This window comes from Arachis stenosperma, chromosome 7 (genome assembly GCF_014773155.1).
Source record: "Arachis stenosperma cultivar V10309 chromosome 7, arast.V10309.gnm1.PFL2, whole genome shotgun sequence".
Taxonomy (NCBI): Eukaryota; Viridiplantae; Streptophyta; class Magnoliopsida; order Fabales; family Fabaceae; genus Arachis; species Arachis stenosperma.
Genome location: NC_080383.1, coordinates 580,537 through 601,563, shown reverse-complemented (window position 1 = coordinate 601,563; position 21,027 = coordinate 580,537). Strand labels below are relative to the sequence as shown.

At 35.0% G+C, this 21,027-nt stretch overlaps 1 protein-coding gene and 1 pseudogene across 2 annotated transcripts; both read right to left on the bottom strand.

Moving 5' to 3' along the window:
- Positions 1 to 12,266: 12,266 nt before the first annotated feature.
- LOC130941109 (protein INVOLVED IN DE NOVO 2-like) lies at positions 12,267 to 15,906 on the bottom strand (annotated as a pseudogene).
- A 1,857-nt stretch (positions 15,907 to 17,763) lies between these two features.
- Positions 17,764 to 20,776, bottom strand: LOC130940316 (uncharacterized). 2 transcript variants are annotated; one of them, XM_057868425.1, is made up of 2 exons: positions 20,456 to 20,776; positions 17,764 to 19,167 (listed from the first exon to the last, which is right to left on the bottom strand). In XM_057868425.1, exon 2 carries the CDS (start codon positions 19,117 to 19,119, stop codon positions 17,881 to 17,883), a length of 1,239 nt encoding a protein of 412 aa, XP_057724408.1. In that variant the 5' UTR covers positions 19,120 to 19,167; positions 20,456 to 20,776; the 3' UTR covers positions 17,764 to 17,880. The 2 variants fall into 2 exon arrangements, with proteins under 2 accessions (XP_057724408.1, XP_057724409.1); XM_057868426.1 differs by having other exon boundaries at positions 17,764 to 19,058; positions 20,456 to 20,775.
- Between the last annotated feature and the right edge of the window lie 251 nt (positions 20,777 to 21,027).

The window sequence follows — 21,027 nt, the reverse complement described above, 5'->3', positions numbered from 1 at the left end:
AGGGGCAATGAGGGTTTGGTGAAAAGGGTTGCCGTTGGGGAAGAACAATAGGATTGGGGGTAAATTTGATTAAGATTTGGATGGTTATGGTTAAAATAAAACTCAATGGTTTGAAATTAGGTTAAATGTGGGTTGATTTTCATTCTTAATTTATATTGGGCCAAATAAACAATCCATTGTAGAGATTGTAGAGATACCCCATTGTCTTCCTAGCGGGACTCAATAAATATAATACGTTGAGGATTGTTTATCCTACATAACATGCAAAGGATTACTTACAGGCTCTCCAACATATAATAGTACCAGCAAAACCGAAGTTTCGCTTCTCCAGTGAGGTTTCAATTTATGATGATTAAGTATTTACAAATGCAATTCAATTAGGTATCTTTTAAAAATTATATAATATTTAGTTTTTTATTACAATAATAAAAAAATAAAATAAAATAAACACATCTAAAAATTATGAATTGATTTAGTGTCTTTTTAAAATTAAATATACATTTAAAATACAAACTAAATAAAAGTGAAATTTAAAATTTAAATTAAATTTTTTTTCAAATTTAATATATTACAATTTAAATATACATCCAAAAATCAAATTAATTAAAATTCAAAATTTTGATTTTAAAATTTTAAAATAAACCTTAAACCATCTAATTATTAACTAATACTATACAAAATCTTGAAGGAAGCAGAACAACCACATTCACAGTATTTTCCTAAACCCAGAGGCGCACGCCGTCCGTGGTTCGTCATCCTCCGCTGCTGTTTATCCACGCGACTACGCCACCTTCCTCCTCAGCACTCAACCTCAACGCCGCCTTCCTCCTCCTCCTCGGCGCTCATTTACAATGCCGCCTTCCTCTTTCTCGGCGCTCATCTTCATTGCCGCCTTTCTCCTCTTCGTCGCCGTTCATCCGCGCCGAAAACGTACATGCGTCACACTCTTTCTCTGTCTCTGGTATTTTTGTTTGTACAATTCTAAAAATTTTTGGTTGAGTTCATTCACAAAGATATGTTACCTTTTTTTCGTTTAATAAAAGATTCTATTTTTTTAATTTATGCATAATATTGTAAGTGTCTGTGTTTTTTCTTTTTTTAAATGTGTTTGTGATTATAATTTTTCTTTTTTGCATTCATATATTTAATTTGAAAGTTGTGATGTTAACATAATTTAGATGTGTCAATATTTAATTTTTGATGTGTTTATATTGTTATGTTTCCATGTTCATATATAAGTTTTTTTTACATGAATTTTAGATGTGTTAATACAATATTTAGAGTGCATTCTTATAATTTTAAATGTGTGTTTGAGTCTAATTTTTTGTGTGTCCAATATGTAATTTAGAGAACCACAATGCCAATTATTTAGATGTGTCATTACATCATTTTGGATGTGTTTATATTGTTTATTTAATTTTAGATGTGTTTATGACATGAGATTTGAATATTTTGAAAAGAAGTGCTACACATACAAGTCATTTTGGTTTACAAGTCATACAAGTTGAGTCAAACCCAACAAAAAGGACGCTCACCCATACGAGCTGTCAACACGCGTGCTACTCAATGGTTTTCATAGCGCGCTTCGCGTTCCTCCTCCTCCTCTTCCTTCTTCTTCTCCTTTTTCTCTGCGTTTCTCCTCCTTTTTTTCTTCACGTGTTTCATCTTCATCGTCATTTTTTTACTACTATTGTTGTTGCTGTTTTTTTGTCCCTACTTCTCTTTCTATCGATTTTGCAACATTATGTATTTTTTCTTTTTTGTTTGATTTTTTTCTCCCAAAAAGAATTACGAGAATATGAAATAAGAAGATGATGAAGAAGAAGCCGCAGAAGATGAGAAGGAGGAAGAGAAAGAGTTTTGAATTATGCAGAACTTATCAGAATAAAACTACACCTAAAATTCTTAAAAATACACTCAAATATCTTCATGTTACACCCAAATTTGCTGCAAATACAGAAAAATATTTCCTCTAATGCTGCATTTCTTCTTCTTTTTTTCTTATTTCTTTCTTTCTTTTAGTTAAATGAATGTAAGTTCATCATCTTTCAAATAATTTTGAAGGTGTTTATTATTCTTCTTTGTTTGATTTTTTTGTTTTTATTCTTGTTAAGATAGTAAAACAAGAAGAAACTTGAGAAGGTAAAACAAAAAGAAAAAGACGAATAATAAAAAAAGAAGAAAAATATGGTGATTATGATGGAAAAAAAAAGAAGAAGCAGCAGAAGATGAGGAGGAAGAAGAGAAAGAGTTTTGAATTATACAGAACTTATCAGAATAAAAATACACCTAAAATTCTTAAAATATACCCAAATATCTTCGTGTTACACCCAAATTTGCTGCAAATATAGAAAAATGTTTCTTCTAATGCTACATTTTTTTCTTCTTTTTTTCTTTCTTTTAGTTAAATGAATGTAAGATCATCCTCTTCCAAATAAATTTGCAGCATTATGTGTTTTTTCTTATTCTTTGTTTGATTTTTTTATTTTTATTCTTGTTAAGAGATCTTTCAATGACTAATTTAAAAAATAAGTGATTTTAGAAAATTAATTTGACCATTTAGCCGAAAAACTAACAACTACTCAAGACTCAAGACACTCAAACAAAAACTAGTTGACGTATTTTAGCACCATTGCTTGACAGAAGGAACACTACATTGCCATGGATTCTTTTGAGCAAAATTTTACTCCACAAAGCCATACTTTAGCAAGATTAGTGGATACTTATTCAAAAGAGAAATAGAAGGCTAATGATGAGCAGATAATTTATACGCTTTTTGGCATTGTTTTTAGGTAGTTTTTCGTAGGATCTAGCTACTTTTTGGGATGTTTTTATTAGTTTTTATGCAAAATTCATATTTCTGGACTTTACTATGAGTTTATATATTTTTCTATGATTTCAGATATTTTCTGGCTGAAATTGAGGGACCTGAGCAAAAATCTGATTCAGAGGCTGAAAAAGGACTGCTGATGCTGTTGGATTCTGACCTCCCTGCACTCAAAGTGTATTTTCTGGAGCCACAGAACTCCAAATGGAGTGCTCTCAATTGCATTGGAAAGTAGACATCCAGAGCTTTCCAGCAATATATAATAGTTCATACTTTTCTCGAGTTTTGATGATGCAAACTGACATTTAAACGCCCTTTCTCTGTCCTATTCTGAAGTTAAACGCCAGAAACACGTTACAAATTAGAGTTAAACGCCCAAACTGGCATAAAAGCTGGCGTTTAACTCCAAGAGAAGCTTCTACATGTGTAAAGCTCAATGTTCAGCCCAAGCACACACCAATTGGGCCCGGAAGTAGATTTCTGCATCATTCACTTATTTCTGTAAACCCTAGTAGCTAGTTTCATTATAAATAGGACCTTTTTACTATTGTATTCAGATCGATCTTTGGGCGTTTAGTCCTTAGACCTAGGTCTTTTTTCCCTACTTTCGAATTCATATGCCATTTTAGGGAGGCTGGACATTCGGCCATGCCTGGACCTTGTTCTTATGTATTTTCAACGGTGGAGTTTCTACACACCATAGATTAAGGTGTGGAGCTCTACTGTTCCTCGAGTATTAATGCAATTACTACTATTTTCTATTCAATTCAAGCTTATTCTTGTTCTAAGATATTCACTCGCACTTCAGCCTGATGAATGTGATGATCCGTGATACTCATCACCATTCTCACCTATGAGCGCGTACCTGACAACCACTTCCGTTCTACCTTAGATTGAGTGTGTATCTCTTGGATTCCTGGCTCATGCGTATTGATTGCCTCTCCTGACAACAGAGCCTTCAATTCCTTGAGATCAGAGTCTTCGTGGTATAAGCTAGAATCCATTGGCAGCATTCTTGAGATCCGGAAAGTCTAAACCTTGTCTGTGGTATTTCAAGTAGGATCTGGGATGGGATGACTGTGACGAGCTACAAACTCGTCACTGTAGGACGTAGTGACAGATACAAAAGGATAGTAAATCCTATTCCTACATGATCGAGAACCGACAGATGATTAGCCCTACGTAACCCGTAGTTGGACCATTTTCACTGAGAGGACGGGAGGTAGCCATTGACACCGGTGAAACCCAACATACAACTTGCCATGGAAGGGAGTAAGAAGGATTGGATGAAGGCAGTAGGAAAGCAGAGATTCGAAAGGAACAAAGCATCTCCATACACTTATCTGAAATTTTCACCATTAATTTACATAAGTATCTCTATCTTTACTTTGTGTTTTATTTATATTTTAATTATCAAAACTCCATAATCAGTTTGAATCTGCCTAACTGAGATCTACAAGATGACCATAGCTTGCTTCATACCAACAATCTCCGTGGGATCGACCCTTACTCACGTAAGGTATTACTTGGACGACCCAGTGCACTTGCTGGTTAGTTGTGCGAAGTTGTGAAGAAAGTGCTGATATTATGAACGCGTATACCAAGTTGAGCGCCATTGTTAGAGATCACAAATTTCGCCTACCAGCTAAGCAGCAGCAACCACTAGTAGAAAATGGCATGAAAATCACTGTATATTTTCAACGTTTTCAAATAATTCTCTAGTTACTTCAGCTTAATCGTGATAATGATATATTTTGAGCTTAGGTCTTGATTTGACTAAGATGGGAATAATATTTTCTTTCTAATCTTAGTTCAAAGTGAGGGGACATAATCATCATTTGAAGGTGTGTGAGGCTAGATTGTAGAAAAATAAAATATCTTCCTCCTTATGTATTTGTGGATTTTTTTTATTTAAATGAATTAAATAAATATTTTAATTATTGAAATAAATAATTATAAAAATTATTTTCAAAATCTGTCTCCCAACCTTATCTCGTTTAAACGAGATATACAGACACACATACCTTATCTCGTTTACAGTGTAAACAAGATGTATCCAGCCTTATCTCATTTACACTATAAACGAGACAAGGTTGGGGACACCTATAAATAGATGTCGTTTACAGTGAGGTTCTGGGCCCTAGTTCGAACCTTTTGACTACTTTTTCCTCTCTTCTACCTCTTTCTGACCATATTATCGAATAAGACGAAGATGGGGCATCCCGCCCTCATGCAGACCCTCGACCCAACAGACCTCAATGCCAGACACAGCCTCCCCCATGTGGGACTGGGCATCGGCTCCACTACCAGGATCCCCACTACCGATGATGTCTTATAGTTTATTATGTAGAGTATCTTGTTATTAACTTTATGTACTAGACTATGAATGATGTTGTAATGTCCCAAGCTTTTTCTAAAATATTTTACATTTGATTTCTTTTATTACTATCCTACCCTCTAATTTTATCAAAATTCCTACACTACCCTTATTCTTTTTCCCAAACCTAACCCTAATTCTAATTCAAAACACTCTCTCACCTCTCACACACTTTCACCCTCCCTCACAGAACTTCAGTAACCCACAAAAGAAAGAAAGAAAGAAAGAAAACAAAATTGAAGTAAGGAAGAGAGAGACAGAAACCAACAAATTGATAAGAAGAGAAAGGAAGGAGTCGACAACGGCGATGATGGAGGCCACTGCCGCTGACATTATTGTTGCAGTAGCCACTGCAGCCACCGGAGAAAAGGAGAGAATGGGTGCTAGGCAGAAGAATACGAGGGAGGAGGAAACCTTCTCGCTGCCGTTGGTGTTGTATGGAGCCGTTCCCGCCGTTGAAGGTGCTGAATCTTGTGCTGGATTTTCTTTTTTGCAACGCCGTAGTCGATCTTCTACCTCCAACATGAGCTACCAGATCTGATGTTGTTGCTATTGTTAGAGTCATTGGAGTTGCAGTTGTTGTCATTGAACTCAAAGGGGCCACTGCTGCTGTTTTAATCTCGTTTAGTGCGCCGAAAAGCTGTTAATGCCCTCTTTGTTTTTCCTTGCTTATGCCATTGTTGATTGTCGGGTGGGTGAGTGTCGAATTGATGTCGATGTTGCCACCGAAGATGTCCATGATCTTAATGCTAATGTGGAAGCTGCTGTTGTCGCCTTCCATCATCATCGTTATCTCCTTTGTTTGGTGTTTCCTTCAACCCCTCCGAACACCAAATTTCAGTTATACGTCGGAGTCGGTCTCTTCGGTTCTTTGGGACCAAGTTGTGAGTAGGCTTTACATTTATAATTGTTTGATTGGGCATCTATAATTATTTTGATATATATCAATTATGATTTTTGAATTATACTCACGATATTCACCTTGAATGATTTTAAATTGATTAGAATAATTGATTTATTAGAATTAAATAATTCGTTTTTATGAAGTTTATACTTTTGGAACTATACATGAGACTATATATATTTTTTATGAAGTTTTGTATTATTCCAAAATGTTCTTGAATATTTTTTTTGAAGCATTGAAGTATTTGTTGGTAGTCACTTACTTTAAAGATGGTGAAATATGTTTGAAATTTCTTATGATTGAAAAAGTATGATTGGAAAAAATTTATGATGAGAAAGTATTATCTTATTTGATTTGATTCGATAACTTATATATTTGAAAGATCAAGGATTTGTTATTTTTGAGATTATATGTTTTGAATTAGTTTGGGTGGCTCGTATTAGAAAACCGTAGTTAACGGCGGTTATGACGTTAACCTAGATGCATCTAGCTCAGACCTCAGCTAGCAGGGGCGTTGCTAGCCTAACGTGTAGGCCACACGTTGGATCTGTTATTTCGTACAGACACACTAGAGGAAAGGGCTACCCATAGAGATGGAGCCGCCCAACTGTAGACTTTTGAATTGATTTCTGTATGAGAACTCCCTTATTAATTCACTTATTATTATCAACTATTATTTTCTAATTAAAATTGCTTGATAATAATGTTTATATGGTCTCATGTCGATTATAGGTGTATTGTCTAGTCACTGAGTTGCAAAACTCATCCCCTTTTTCTAAAAATATTTTTCAAGAACAAATACTTGACTATGTGAGATTTTCTATTCAAGAGTAACGATTTGCAATGAGTACCTATTCTTTGTCGAGTTCCTAGATGTATATGCTCCATATGTCACAAGCAGGATCCAACCATTCGTAATTATTTTATTTTTTTTGTTAAAAATGTATAACTAACTATTTTAGAACTTGTAAAATATTTGTAACTTTCTTATTCAATTTAATATTTAAGTCGGTTAGGCTTGCTGAGGGACTATTTTTCTTAGTGCCAGTCATGGTTAATTTTGGGCCGTGACAGATGTATTGTATAAGTGATGCTTATATAATTTGTTAATGCATAATCCTTTTATGTGATTTTTTTTGGTGTTTGGTATTATGAAAAAATCTGTTAGAACTTTTAACGGTGCGATGCAAAAGATGTATAATTCATTCGTACGAACATGCTCATGATTTCCAAATCCATTAATGATTTTATATATATTAGATAAACCACTATGACACTGATAAGCATTGAATACAACTAGAATAACTCGAAACAACTAGGTAACATTGATCCCAGTAAACAACTATCACCTCTAAGCATCGTCCGTTGGTTGGTTAGGACAACCCCTCCTAGTATGACCGACTTGCCCGCATAGACCACATCTCTTCTCCTGTCGCTCGACATCATCCATGTCATTCCGGAACTTGGTAGAGACAGGTTTCTCAGTAGTCTTCCTGCGCATGAGTGGGTTAGGACAAAGCAAAGTTTTATACCACTCCGACCACAGGGACTCGTCGAGTATCGGTGAAAACTCCGTCTCGTACACCTTGAACACAGCCTCCTATCTACAAATCGAATGAACATACAGAACCCACTCGATGCTTGAGGCGGTACACCTGACAAGCGCATGTCGGCATGGGTAGTGGAGAGACCGTAAGAGACCACAGTCACACGTACCCGCTGCTAGCCGAACTTTGAAGGAACCTTGCGACTAACCCTCGAACGGCTCTAACTCCTCCACAACAAACATGGAAGCTCGTCAATCATAATAAGTAACATGCATCTTCGGGATGCCTTCTCTGTTCTTCTCAATGGCTGCCATCAGCATCTGGGAGAAGCAATTTCCAGCAGCCAGTTGTGACTGCGCTTCCCTGCTCTTTGTCACGAACAACTTCTGCAATCTCTCGTACGTGATGCGTATGATGGCAGAAATCAGCAAGTACTGTGTACCCTTGAGAAATGCATTAATGCACTCCGATAGATTTGTTGTCATATGACCAAACTGCCGACCACTACCGCAGTGTTTCAGCCATATCTCTTTGTTGAAACGACTAGCTCAGTCTGCCATCTCTCGCGACAAACCTCTCAAGGCATCTGTTCATACTTTGGGTCGAGCTATCCGAGCCGGGACGAAGCTACCGACCTCTTAGGGTCAAGCGGACCGACTTCTTTATAAAAGAAGTCGGCCAAAGCGACAGAAAAGCCCAAAGAAGGGCCCAACTCAAGGAATACGACCCAGATCCGAAAGGCAGCCCAAACCGATAGAGACAAGGGCGGTTCCATGGAAGATAAGCTGACCTCAACAAAAGATAAGATAAGATAAGATAACTAACTTATCTTATCCGCAGAAGGCCACATCTCACCATCATAAATACACTGGAGCACCCAGGTATAACTCATACTCTGATTCTACAAAATACTTGCTTAATACCCTTGCTAACTTAAGCATCGGAGTCCCTTGTAGGTACCCCCACCCTCCGGTGACAAAGGATCAGTAGTGCAGCCAGTCCAACAAGTCGGCCACTCCAGCTCCGGCCACTACACACCTGCTGGATAGTTCGGCTCCGACCAGAGTAGAAGATCTCATCCGAGATCGACCTCCAGTTTCAGGTAACCCTCGGAACATTGGCGCCGTTGCCGGAGAACCTGGAAGTCATCCCACCACCATGGCGGACAACCATGACAACGACCACGATTCAGATCTAGAAGATAGAACGCCGCACAAGAATACGGATGCTACACTCAAAGATACTCCGGAGTCCAACGGGGACAAAAATTCATCAAACCCAGGAATAATAGAAACACTTCAGGATCGATTAAAGAAACTCGTGAAAGAAGCCCAACATCAGCGCGAAAAGGAGGAGGATCTACAACGGAAAATAAGGCGACGCCGGGAATTAGAAGATAAGCTTCTAAAACTCGAAGCCGATCTCAAAACCAAAGCTACTCGATCCACTCCAGAGGATAGCTCCCGCCAGGGTCAAGATCCATTCACCAGAGAAATCATAAAGACCAAAATTTCAAAGGACTTCAAACTCTCGGATATGACTTTGTACGACGGCACTTCAAGATCCCAATCATCACCTTAGCAATTTCAGAACCAGAATGTACCTCACTGACGCCTCGGATGCAGTACGCTGCAAAGCTTTTCCAACAACTCTTACCAAGATAGCCATCAGATGGTTCGACAGCCTACCTCCAAAGTCCATCTCAAGCTTCGACGACCTGGCCAAAAAGTTCCTGGCCAGATTTTCCATACAAAAGGATAAAGCTAAACACGCCCCCAGCCTACTAGGAATCAAGCAAGGAGATCGGGAGAGTCTTCGTAACTACATGGAAAGATTCAACAAAACATGTATGGACATACAATGTCTACCAACAGAAGCTGCCATTATGGGCCTCATAAATGGCCTACGAGAAGGACTTTTTAGCCAATCTATATCAAAGAAGTACCCTGCATCCCTGGACGAAGTATAAGAACGAGCGCAGAAGTACATCAACATGGAAGAGAATTCTCGACTAGGGGAAGCCTCAAGGATCGGTCCCACCTACCGAGATAAAGATAAAGAATCCAAGAAAAAGGAAGATCGCTCCGGGGAGAAAATAAAAAAATATCATAACTACACCCCCCTTAGGGTATCCTTGGTAGAAGTTTACAAAGAAGTCTGTCATACAGAGAAAATACCCCCAACTCGACCACTCAAAGGCAAAAGGGGAGGAGGAAATCGGAGCGAGTACTGCGAATATCATCGAGTCCGAGGACACTCCACCAATGAATGCTTTGACTTGAAAAACGTCATAGAAAAACTAGTAAGAGAAGGAAAGCTAGATCGGTTTTTGGCCAACCGGGATGAAGAGCCAAGAAAAAGAAGAAGGGATGAAGATGTAGGACGATCTGAGCGATCATCTCGCACACCAGAAAGACACGTCCACATGATACACGGCGGATTCGCAGGAGGAGGAATCTCCAAATCATCCCGCAAACGACACCTCTAAGAAGTGTACCATGTTGAAGGAAAGAAGGAGGCACCAGACATCCCAGCAATCACGTTTACCAAGGAAGACGCATCCGGAATCATCTCGGGACACGACGACCCCATGGTCATCACCATCATATTGGCAAATGCCAATCTCCACCGTACATTAATTGACCAAGGAAGCTCTGTCGACATCTTATTCAAAACTGCCTTCGATAAGCTCGGCTTAGAAGAAAAAGAGCTAAGAGCATACTCGAACAACCTGTTCGGACTTGGGGATACTCCAGTACAACCACTGGGATACATATCACTACATACAACCTTCGGAAAGGAAAACCAATCCAGAACACTCAAGATAGACTACATCGTGGTCGACGTAAGATCAGCCTACAACGCCTTAATAGGTCAGACGACGTTAAACCAACTCGGAGTAATAGTTTCGACTCTACACCTATGTATGAAATTTCCAACTACAGAAGGGATAGCTACAATAAAAGCAGATCAAAAAATGGCGCGTCATTGTTATAACGAAAGTCTAAACCTCAGAGGCGAAGAGTTCCATACAATCAAACTTGGCGGAGTTCAGAGGCGAGAAGAACTCTGTCCACAGCCCGAAGGTGAAGTAGAGAAAGTTCAGATCGGAGATACCTCGGATAAGACAACTAACATCGGCACAATCCTGAAAAGAGACGCCAAAGAATCACTCATACAGTTTCTACGAGACAATGTTGACCTCTTCGTATGGAAAGCCGCCAATATGCCAGGCATAGATCCCGAATTGATGAGCCACAAATTGGCAGTCTATTCGGAATCCCGGCCGATACAACAAAGATGAAGAAAACTCGGGCCAGAACGATCTCAAGCAGTGGAAGAACAGGTGCAAGCACTGCTAGAAGCAGGATTCATAAGAGAAGTCAAATATCCACTATGGCTAGCAAACGTCGTCTTGGTGAGTTGTATTCTCTACTATTCATGTGCCGAAAAAGTATAAATAACTACTATCAGTGAACGAAGACTACAAAACTCATTTCTTGTGTTTAGAGCATTGTTACATAATAGTGTTGGATTATTATGTTGTGTTCAAATTATAATTTATGAACCTTTGGAACTGGTAAGCCCAAAGAATCATGCTGTTATTAAGTCCTATCAGAAACTGCACAACAAAGTGTGAGTAAATTGCACTGAAGATTCCATAGATTACATATGGTTTAGGTGCTGAGAAGGAAAAGTAGCAAAGACTAAGATGCTTACGAATTATAAATAAAATACAAAATCTTAGTTTAAGTGTATTGATTCGGAGTCAACTTGTATCCGGAGAAATTGGATGACAAATTTTGAAATGTATTATTATTTGTTCGGCCATTATGCTAAGTCTCAGGTCAACTGCTAAATGATCAAAGCGCCTCTGACAATAATTCCAACAATTATATGCGTATCGATTTAGTTTTTGAGGTTTCAGTTAGGACTAAAGTTCGATATTAACATTGAATGATATGAGAGTTAATAAAATATGCTCAATCTTATAATACTTGATAAATGAATAGAAAGAAGGTGAAGTTTTACTTTCACATTCAAAGTCATACCAAGAAGTTTCTTTTGCTGAATAAATTTGACAATTTGAGAGACAACTCCACAAGAATTTTCCTTGAACATGTTTGAGGCTTTTAAAAGTCTATAACCAACGTATTCATTTTCTGTACAGTAAGTTTCCAAACATTTTTTGCAACTTCACTCAGTATAACTGATTAACCACTAAACATTATATAAAGGGGGCACAGAACTTTGCTCTATTCACTCTCTTACTTTCAGGAGTTGCATTGTTTCAAGCCCATGAATATGGATCCAAATCTGTTTGATGCAATTAGAAAAAGTGATATAGCAACATTTTCAAGCCTCCTTAAGGAGAATGAAGGAATCCTGAATAAAAAAACAGCTGATTCCTACAGCACTCCATTGCACATTGCTTCCAAGTATGGTTGCACTGAAATGGTGTCTGAAATTATCAGCATGTGTCCTGACATGGTTTGTGTTGAGAATAAGAAACATGAGACTCCGATTCATGAGGCGTGCCGCCAAGGGAATGCTAAGGTCTTAATGTTGCTGCTTGATGCCAATCCTAATGCTGCTTATAAGCTTTATGCTTCTTGCAAAAGTCCTTTGTTTCTAGCATGCAGTCATGGCCATCTTGACATGGTTAACCTCCTCCTGAATCTACCTGAGATCGCGGAGCGAAGCATTGCAGAATTCAATCAAACTTGTATCCTTATAGCAGCATCAAGAGGACACACAGGTTGGAATCATAGTTTTCTATAGCAATTCTGAATGTTACTTTATGTTTTACAACTTACCTTCATGGATTGTGTTTGATTCTGCATCATTTCACTATCTCACCACAGAAGAAGAAACAGTATTTCATATAGCTGTGAGGTATGGGTGCTATCATGCTTTGGAATACTTGGTGAAAGTCTCTAATGGCACAAACCTATTGCACTGCCAAGATAGATATGACACTGAATTGTCAATTAAGTACACAACTTCAGGTTCCAATGCATATTTCACCAAGATTTTCATTTATTCATGTCAAGATTTTAATTTTCAAATTGTAAACTTATGCAGTCTAATATCTTGTACTAAATAAAAATTTTAACAATTAGAAGCAGTGCAATATAATGGGAAAAGATAAAGCATAGCAGCACATGCCAAATTTGAAGGGGAAAGATAAACCTAGAGGTTGGATGGCTATGGGGAAGGAAGGGTTTTGAAGGGTGTAAAATTTACACTACAAGCTTTCCCGTCCCCTCCCTTCTCTTCCAAACGCAATTCACAAACAACCCTTATGGTACATTAATCAAAGCTTCTTCTTCATCTGCTGTTTCAAGCAAAGCAGCTATCATGGATATTTATTATCTTCATCCATCAATAAAATAATGGGATAAATGGAATGCTAATAAACGAAGGCTATTGGGCTACATAGAGTATAAATCTTTAAAAAAAGTTCTTCAATAAATACACTATAAAAGCATTGGAAACTACAAAGTTTTAGTTTTTATAATAAGTTATTTTTACATTAAACACCTTAACAAATTCCCTTTAGCAAAACTGTAAAAGAAAGATAAAATATTCTATTAAGACTGAAGAGCGATATCAAGAAAAAAAATATTTCAATAGATCTATAAGATTAGCAAAGGCGCACCTGATGTTTCCCATCAGTTGTGCTGATTTTAAAGGGATGCCAGTCTGGGTCCTTAAGATACTCTTCCCACAGTGAACACAGTTCTAAAGCTCTCTCTTCTGCTTCCTCATCATTATATCTTTTCCCTCATAAATTCAACGAACGGTCTAATATCAAGTTCCCCCATTCTCCTCACACCAATATTGCCACGAGTACACGTCTTTAACTCCCTGAAACATTTAAAATATAAGAAACCATGGAGAAAGGAAAGGAAGTTTCAATGTTCAGAGCATAAAAATCCATGAGCCACAAGTCAGGTAACAGACGAGAACTGAATATCGTCACAATATGACTGTTGCACCATTACAAGCCAGCATTGCTGGTCTCTTCTATAGGTACAGTTTTAGAGACCTATGAATTAGAAATAATCAATTGGGCGACATTTTAATTAGATATCAAATAAATAAGTTTTGATTTTAATGGAGTTACTTTGTTACCTTGATTTCTAACTGAATAAATTAAACTTTTGGCAAAAAAAAGAGAGAGAAAGAATGCACTATAAAAGAAACCTTAATTTAAAACAAAGTATATTTCATCTCCAAAGAAATTTTTATTTCTTTCATTGTGGTTCATACAGGATAGTTTCATCAATCAGTTAATATCTTATCTGATTCATATAAGAATTTATTGAGCTGACAACAAGCAAAACCTGTGTTTATAAAATGACCGGGTCATATTCCAATGATAGCCAAGAAATCAGATATCAAAGTATTAAAAAAAACAGGACCTGATTGAACAGAGGCGCTTACAGTGTAGTTCAAAAAAAAATATGCACTTTGGAATACTTTTCAATATGCGCTTATCAGGGAAAACAAAAAACTTACACTAATCAATACTTTTGGAGCATCCTGCAGCTCATCGTTGCTCTTACGCTCTTTAACAATTAGTGCTTGGTTCAATGTCCCTATCTCTCGAAGTGACTGTTCCTTATCTCTTAATTCGTTATATAAAATATCCATCACATTCAAAACTTTAGAATCTCCATCATCTTCCATGTGCTTCATGACATTTAATTTTCCTTTTAGTTGGTGAATCTCCAACTCCAATTTTTGTTTCATATCCAATTGTTTTCAAGCTGGATAATTTTAGCATGGAGTTCTTCTTTTTGTCGCTGGATAAACAAATAGTCAAATAGCATTAACAATTACACCTTTTTGCAATATAAAGTATAAACAAAGCCTTAAAACAGGTTATGCAAACCTCCTGATTTGCAGCCATTAGCCTTCTCTTGTTCATGAACAGCAATCTGAAGAGAGCTGTTTTTCATTGCATTCTGAAAAGACAATAAAATGAGGATTATCAAATAAACCTATCTTACATGAAGGTACATCAGTCATCAACCTCTTAAGCCCAGCCTAAATGATAGCATAGTATACTAAGGACAAGAAGTAAAATTAACAGGAAAGAATTATTTTCCTTCACAAATAAGCACATTGGAAAGCATTATTTGCTATATGAGTTTTCACCGGTGATCAAATTGTTATGAAATATGTGTATTGTGACAATCCTAAACTGACCTCTTTAGGCTGTGCTTGAAACTTCAAGGCAGAAAATTTCTTCGTATTAAGGCACTGCATGACATGACATTAACAATTGAGTATTTAAATAATCAGGAAGGAAAAGTATAGATACAAAACCTCTGACACTAGATATATAGCTCAGTGTTGTAAACTCACATTTTTTCTGAGAATGATCTGGTATTGAGGGTCTACTTTGAACATGATAAGCTTTTGTTGTCATTGCCAAAACTTGCATAGCACTAATTGCAGCCAGTCGATTTTCTTGCTGAAGATATAACTGAGCAACTTTCCCAGAAAAGAAAGCAGCTTTTCTCTGGTACCCAAGATTACCATACAAACGAGCAATTTCAATATATAATACAAGTCTATCACTTGCATCAATTAAAGATTTAGCACCATTGGCAGCAGAGGTCAACAACTCAACCACCTCCTTAAATCTTAAAACCTTCCAAAACTGGAAAAATTGAGCAAGGAATCAATCCTAGTGGTTTATAGCAACAAAGATAACTGTGTCACTTGCGCTATGTAATACAAAAAAAATCAAAAGATACCAATAATAAAAACATTTCCAAAACTAAACAATTCATCAGGACTCAATCCCTCAAAATTGAACATATTAAGGCAGTAAGGCAGTTTTATGTTTTAACACTTGGAAAAACAGAATCAGAATCAGTTCATTTGATGCTAAATCTTTGAAAACACTAAAAATCTCATTGGATCATGGTGGCAAGTAAGCTCAGCTAGAATTGGAAGCACACCGGAGAATCAAATGAGAGGGAAAGAGAATCACTTGGGAAGCATCGATGCACAAGCGAAGAAGAGTAGGACCTACAGAAAGCTTTGAATTGATCAATTACTAAGTCGAGATCAGGAGAGGAAGGGCAATGGCAGAGTCCGACGTGGAAGGGAGAGGGTGAGGAACTGAGGATAGACTGCTGCTATCCGAGAGATTAGGGGTGAGGTTGCTCTTTATCAGTAAATTGATATACAAAGAAGAAGAATAATTTTTTAGATATATTTTTCATTCTGGTATGAAGGGGATAGGAAAGATTAGATTAGGATTCATGATAACCAAAGAAATTTTTTAGTTTATATGAATAATGAAATATATTTTGGTTTTAATTTTTAAATTGATTCATATTTAAAATTATAAAACTAAAGTTAATTGAATTTTGATTAAATTAAAGAATTAGGGTTGTTTTTCTCTAATATAAAAAAAAGATATTTAAGTCTTTTTGTAATAATTAAATAAAATTTATTTTTATTTTTATTAAAGTATAAGGGTGATTTAGTAAAATCATTAATATGATATATATTTAAAAAAAATTAATTATTAACGTGGAAAACATAATCCACATGTCATGTTTTAATTTAATCATATTTTTATTGTACTGGTACGTATAAATTTATCGCCGTACTGAAATAAACACCACAATAATTAATTAATACAAGCAGAAAAATTTAGAATAGTGTAATATATAACGCAGTGCACAATTCAATCGATTGAATAACACAACCAATCGATTGAATTGTGAAAAGACATAAATTGATTGGATAACACAAACAATCAATTAAATTAGGAAAAAACCCACATGCCTTGCGAAATTCAATCGATTGAATTTTCAAGAAATACGATTTCATCAACGTTTACGGATGTAACAAATCAAGGACAAAATTCTAATTGATTAGAATTACCAAAATATTTAGAGTAAAGTATTTTTTTGTCCCAACGTTTGGGGTAAATCTCAAAATTGTCCCTAACGTTTTAATCGTCCTATTTACGTCCCTAACATTTTAAAATTGACTCAATGTTATCCTACCATTAGGGATCCGTTAATAAAATTAACGGCGGGACAAAATTGAGACGATTTTGAAACGTTAGGGACGTAAATAGGACTAAAATGTTGGGGACAAAAACGATACATAGAAATAAATTTTAATTTTATTCTTCAATAATATCAATTTTTACTGTACATAGTATTCAATTATTTTTAATCATATTTACACTTAATCACCTTATTTTTATTCTAAATAAATTTATTTTTTTAATTTTACATTTAAAGTAATGTATTTTTTTATAAATAAATAAATTTTACACTTGTATTCTAAATAAATAATGTAATGTGATTAGAATGAAAGTGTAAAACTATAAAAAAAATTTTGTAATGTGATTAAGTAATGAAAGTAAAATTACATTATTTATTTAGAATGAAAGTATAAACTTTATTTATTTATAAAAAAATTATATTACTTTAAGCGTAAAATTATAAAAAAATTAATTTATTTAGAATGAAAATAAGGTGATTAAGTGTAAATATGATTAAAAATAATTAATACTATGTACAGTAAAAAATTGATATTATTGAAAAATAAAATTAAAATTTATTTCTATGTATCGTTTTTGTCCTCAACGTTTTAGTCCTATTTACGTCCCTAACGTTTAAAAATCGTCTCAATTTTGTCCCGCAGTTAATTTTATTAACAGATCCCTAAAACAGATCCCTAACAACATTGAGTCAATTTAAAAACGTTAGGAACGTAAATAGGACGATTGAAACGTTAGGGACAATTTTGAGATTTACCCCAAACGTTGGGGACAAAAACAATACTTTACTCAAAATATTTATTATGATTAATAGAAGATCTAATTTGTTATTATTTTTGTTTTTTATTATTAATAAACATGATAAATGAATAATTAAAATAATATATAAAAAATTAATTTGTAATTAAAATTAAATAAGAACTATTTAACAGTTATTAAAAAACTTAAAAAACATGTTTTGTTTATGTAACCATTTAACGGTATAAGACTATTGAATCCGATATCTGATCTTTTAATATTTTTCGTAAAATAAACTATAAAGTGAAGAGAGAGAAATTACAAGTCTAAATAGCAGTACTGAATAATAACAAAATGGAGATAAACATGTTTTCATTAAAATTTTACTATAAAGAAGAACAAACACACTGCAAATAATCTTTTAAAATAATAATAAAAACACTAAAGAAATGAGCTAGAATAACACCAGACAGGAGGACACATGAACTTTTCTTCGCATAATAGAAAATGACAACTTCCATCGTCCAAGTTGAAGATGCCAATATCTTGATATTCGGCACGGTACGGTTTCAATTCTAATAGGTTATCTGTAAAGTAGATTTGATTTCCTTTGGTTTGAAGACTTGCAGGCAGCATTTGAACAGAAGAGTTGAGTCCAATCATCAGTACGTAATTTTTCAAACTATCTAGTCTGGACCATTCTTTTGCATTCTTCTTTAATTCATAGATATCAAATTTGGAAGTCCAGTGACTTACAGGCATAAAATGTCTCGCCAACATCAATAAACTTCCGTTAGCACACCCAACCAAATATTTAAGCTGGTAAGGACCCACCGCAGCATCAGAGGGAGGTTTGGCTTCATGAATACCACCTGCAGGCCCTGATTTTGTGTTTGTATCAAATTCGTATAGCTGGCCATCTTCGTCTACTGCATATATCTTCTCTCCAAAAAATATGACATCATGAAACGATATGACATCATGAAACGACGGTTTTCTAGTTAAAAGATCTAACCATCTCTTATCATTTGGTTTGTAAAAGGCTAATGTACAACGAGGTCCATATATGGCCACTGCCAAAAAATCTTTATTGTCATTGCTAGGACATGAATTTATAATAACCTTCCAAACCTGGGTACTATTTTTGAAACTCCTCGATATCCGCAAATTATCCCCATTGTCATTATACCAATTCCAAACAGTATATTCAAAGCCATAATTGTTAGGATTGTAGTCAATTATATCCGGAAAAGTTGATAGTGGAGGAAGATCTAAACGGACCTTTGTAAATGCATTTAACATATACATCGAACATTGGTACATATCCAGGACGATCAACCATCCACCAAAAGAACCACGGATCAATTTGTTCTGCATCTCTGGTAGCTTGAGATGGTGGATCTCGTCTTCATCAAGAGACTGAATATCAAGCGGTACTTCATCAGCAATAGGTAAGTTCATGAGATGGTAGATCTCCTCGTCTTCATAAATATGAGTACTGGAAGATTCTTCAGGTACCACCAGCCACAAAATCTCGCTGGAGATATCTGGAAGTTTCAAGCTCCATTGCTTGCAAACTAAACGAAGTTGGATGAAATCATCGTACGAATAGAAGTGCTCTGCAATTTCCTTCAAGATGTAATCATGAATGTTTGCCCATCCATCAATGTCGTCACCCATATCTCAGACTCAAGCTATGTTATTCCCAGATATCAGGTGAGACGCAAACTGCAGAAGCCAGGATTTGTTTGAAGTTTGCTGTGTTTGTTATGTATATATAGGATTTGTTTGAGCCTCTTCAAAAATATTAAATTTTTTTTTTAAAGGATCTTTAAACAAATATTTTATATTTAGGGCGGGTGAGCTTCTAAAAAAATATTTTTTTTTGAGTTATCTTTTTTTAAAAGATCTTATGAAAGAGTAAAAGTAATTTTATATTTGGATATCTAATGCAAAAAGATATTTTTATTTATCAATTATGTTTGGGTATAACAATATAAAGTACTTTTTTGTTTATTTATTACATGAAAAATATTTTTTTTAAGAAAAAAGATCTTTTAAAAAAAGATGTAAATTATAACTTCTCAAAAAAAGATTTTTTTTTTATTTTTCTAGTGCTTTTACTTTTACTACTAAAAATTTGCCAAACACACTAAAAAATAAAAAAAAAATCTTTTTTCATTGAAAAAAAATATTTTTTATCAAAATAATGACGCCCAAACAAGCACTTAAATATTTGATATAAAAATATTTTTTACTTAATAATTATATTTAAATATAATAATATAAAAATATTTATAAAGTTATTATGTTAACAATATGTTTTTTAAATAAAGAAATTTTAAAAATATATAAATTATCATTTTTTAAAAAATATTACTTTTATTTTGCTAATATTTTTACTTTTATTATTAAAATTTTGTTAAACACACTAATTTTTTTTCTAATAATTGAATAATACCTAAACAAACTCATAGTGTCTTGTTTGTTGCATATCTCTGTTTATTTATTTGGGTAGATTTTATCCCATCTTATTTAATTTCAATTTTCAAATTTTGTTGAAAAATTAAAATTAAATTGAGGAGGATATATAACTACTTTTTTTTGGGGACGCTATCAAATATGAGTTTGGAATCTATCTATCTAATACAGTAATAGTGTGATACCTCACATGATCATATTGGAAATTCGGGATCTGTATCATTAATTATTTATTGTTCAAAACTTTTATTTAACTTTTTGGAGGAAAAATCTAATTTAATAATCTTTCTGTTTCTTCTTTTAGAAATCAAAACAGAAAATAAAAAGAAAAACACAAAGCAGCAACAGCACAGCAGAGCCAGAACCCAGAAATCAAATAATCATTCAACAAAAAATAAAAAACACAACATAGCAGCACACTAAAGCCAGAGCAAATCAATTATTTCAACAAAAACACAAAATCCCTGTAATCATTCAATGATTTCACAATAGAGAATAAAACAAAAAACAAAGAACAAGTGCGCGTGATACTGACCTTCGAGAGGGGTTGAGCACAACGGAGAGCAAGACGACAGACAGCAGTTCAGCGCGATGAGATGACGGCAACAAGACGACCACGAGCAGGACGAAGACGATGGAGGATGGGCGCCGGCGAGGAAGAAGAGAGTGAACAGGGGGTTTGACTTGGATAACACCGACAGTACAAAAAGAGACTCCTCGGACAGTCACGGACGGCGGCAGTGGGTCACTCCGTTCGGCGGCAGTGGAGACTAGCTAGGTTTTCACTTTTTCTTTTCTTTGAGTGAACGAATGAAACTATGACAGGAACGAAAGAGCGGAGAGAGCATCCAGAGGATTTCTTTTATTTAAATTAAATAAATATAATATTTATCGATTTAAATAACATGTAAGTATTTAAATACACTTTGAGTCACATATCGGATACAGTTGAAAAAACTTAATTTTTATTTACAAACATTATAATATTTTTATAAATTTAACACTACATGTATTATTATAAAAAAATTACGATTAAAACAATATCAATTTTTTTAGATTAATCCAATTCTTAAAAATTACATCTTGTCCTACGTATTTAAAATTAGT

Bases quoted from the DNA above. Each gene is read 5' to 3' on its own strand.
- LOC130940316 (XM_057868425.1), bottom strand. From the start codon at position 19,119: ATGGGTGACGACATTGATGGATGGGCAAACATTCATGATTACATCTTG.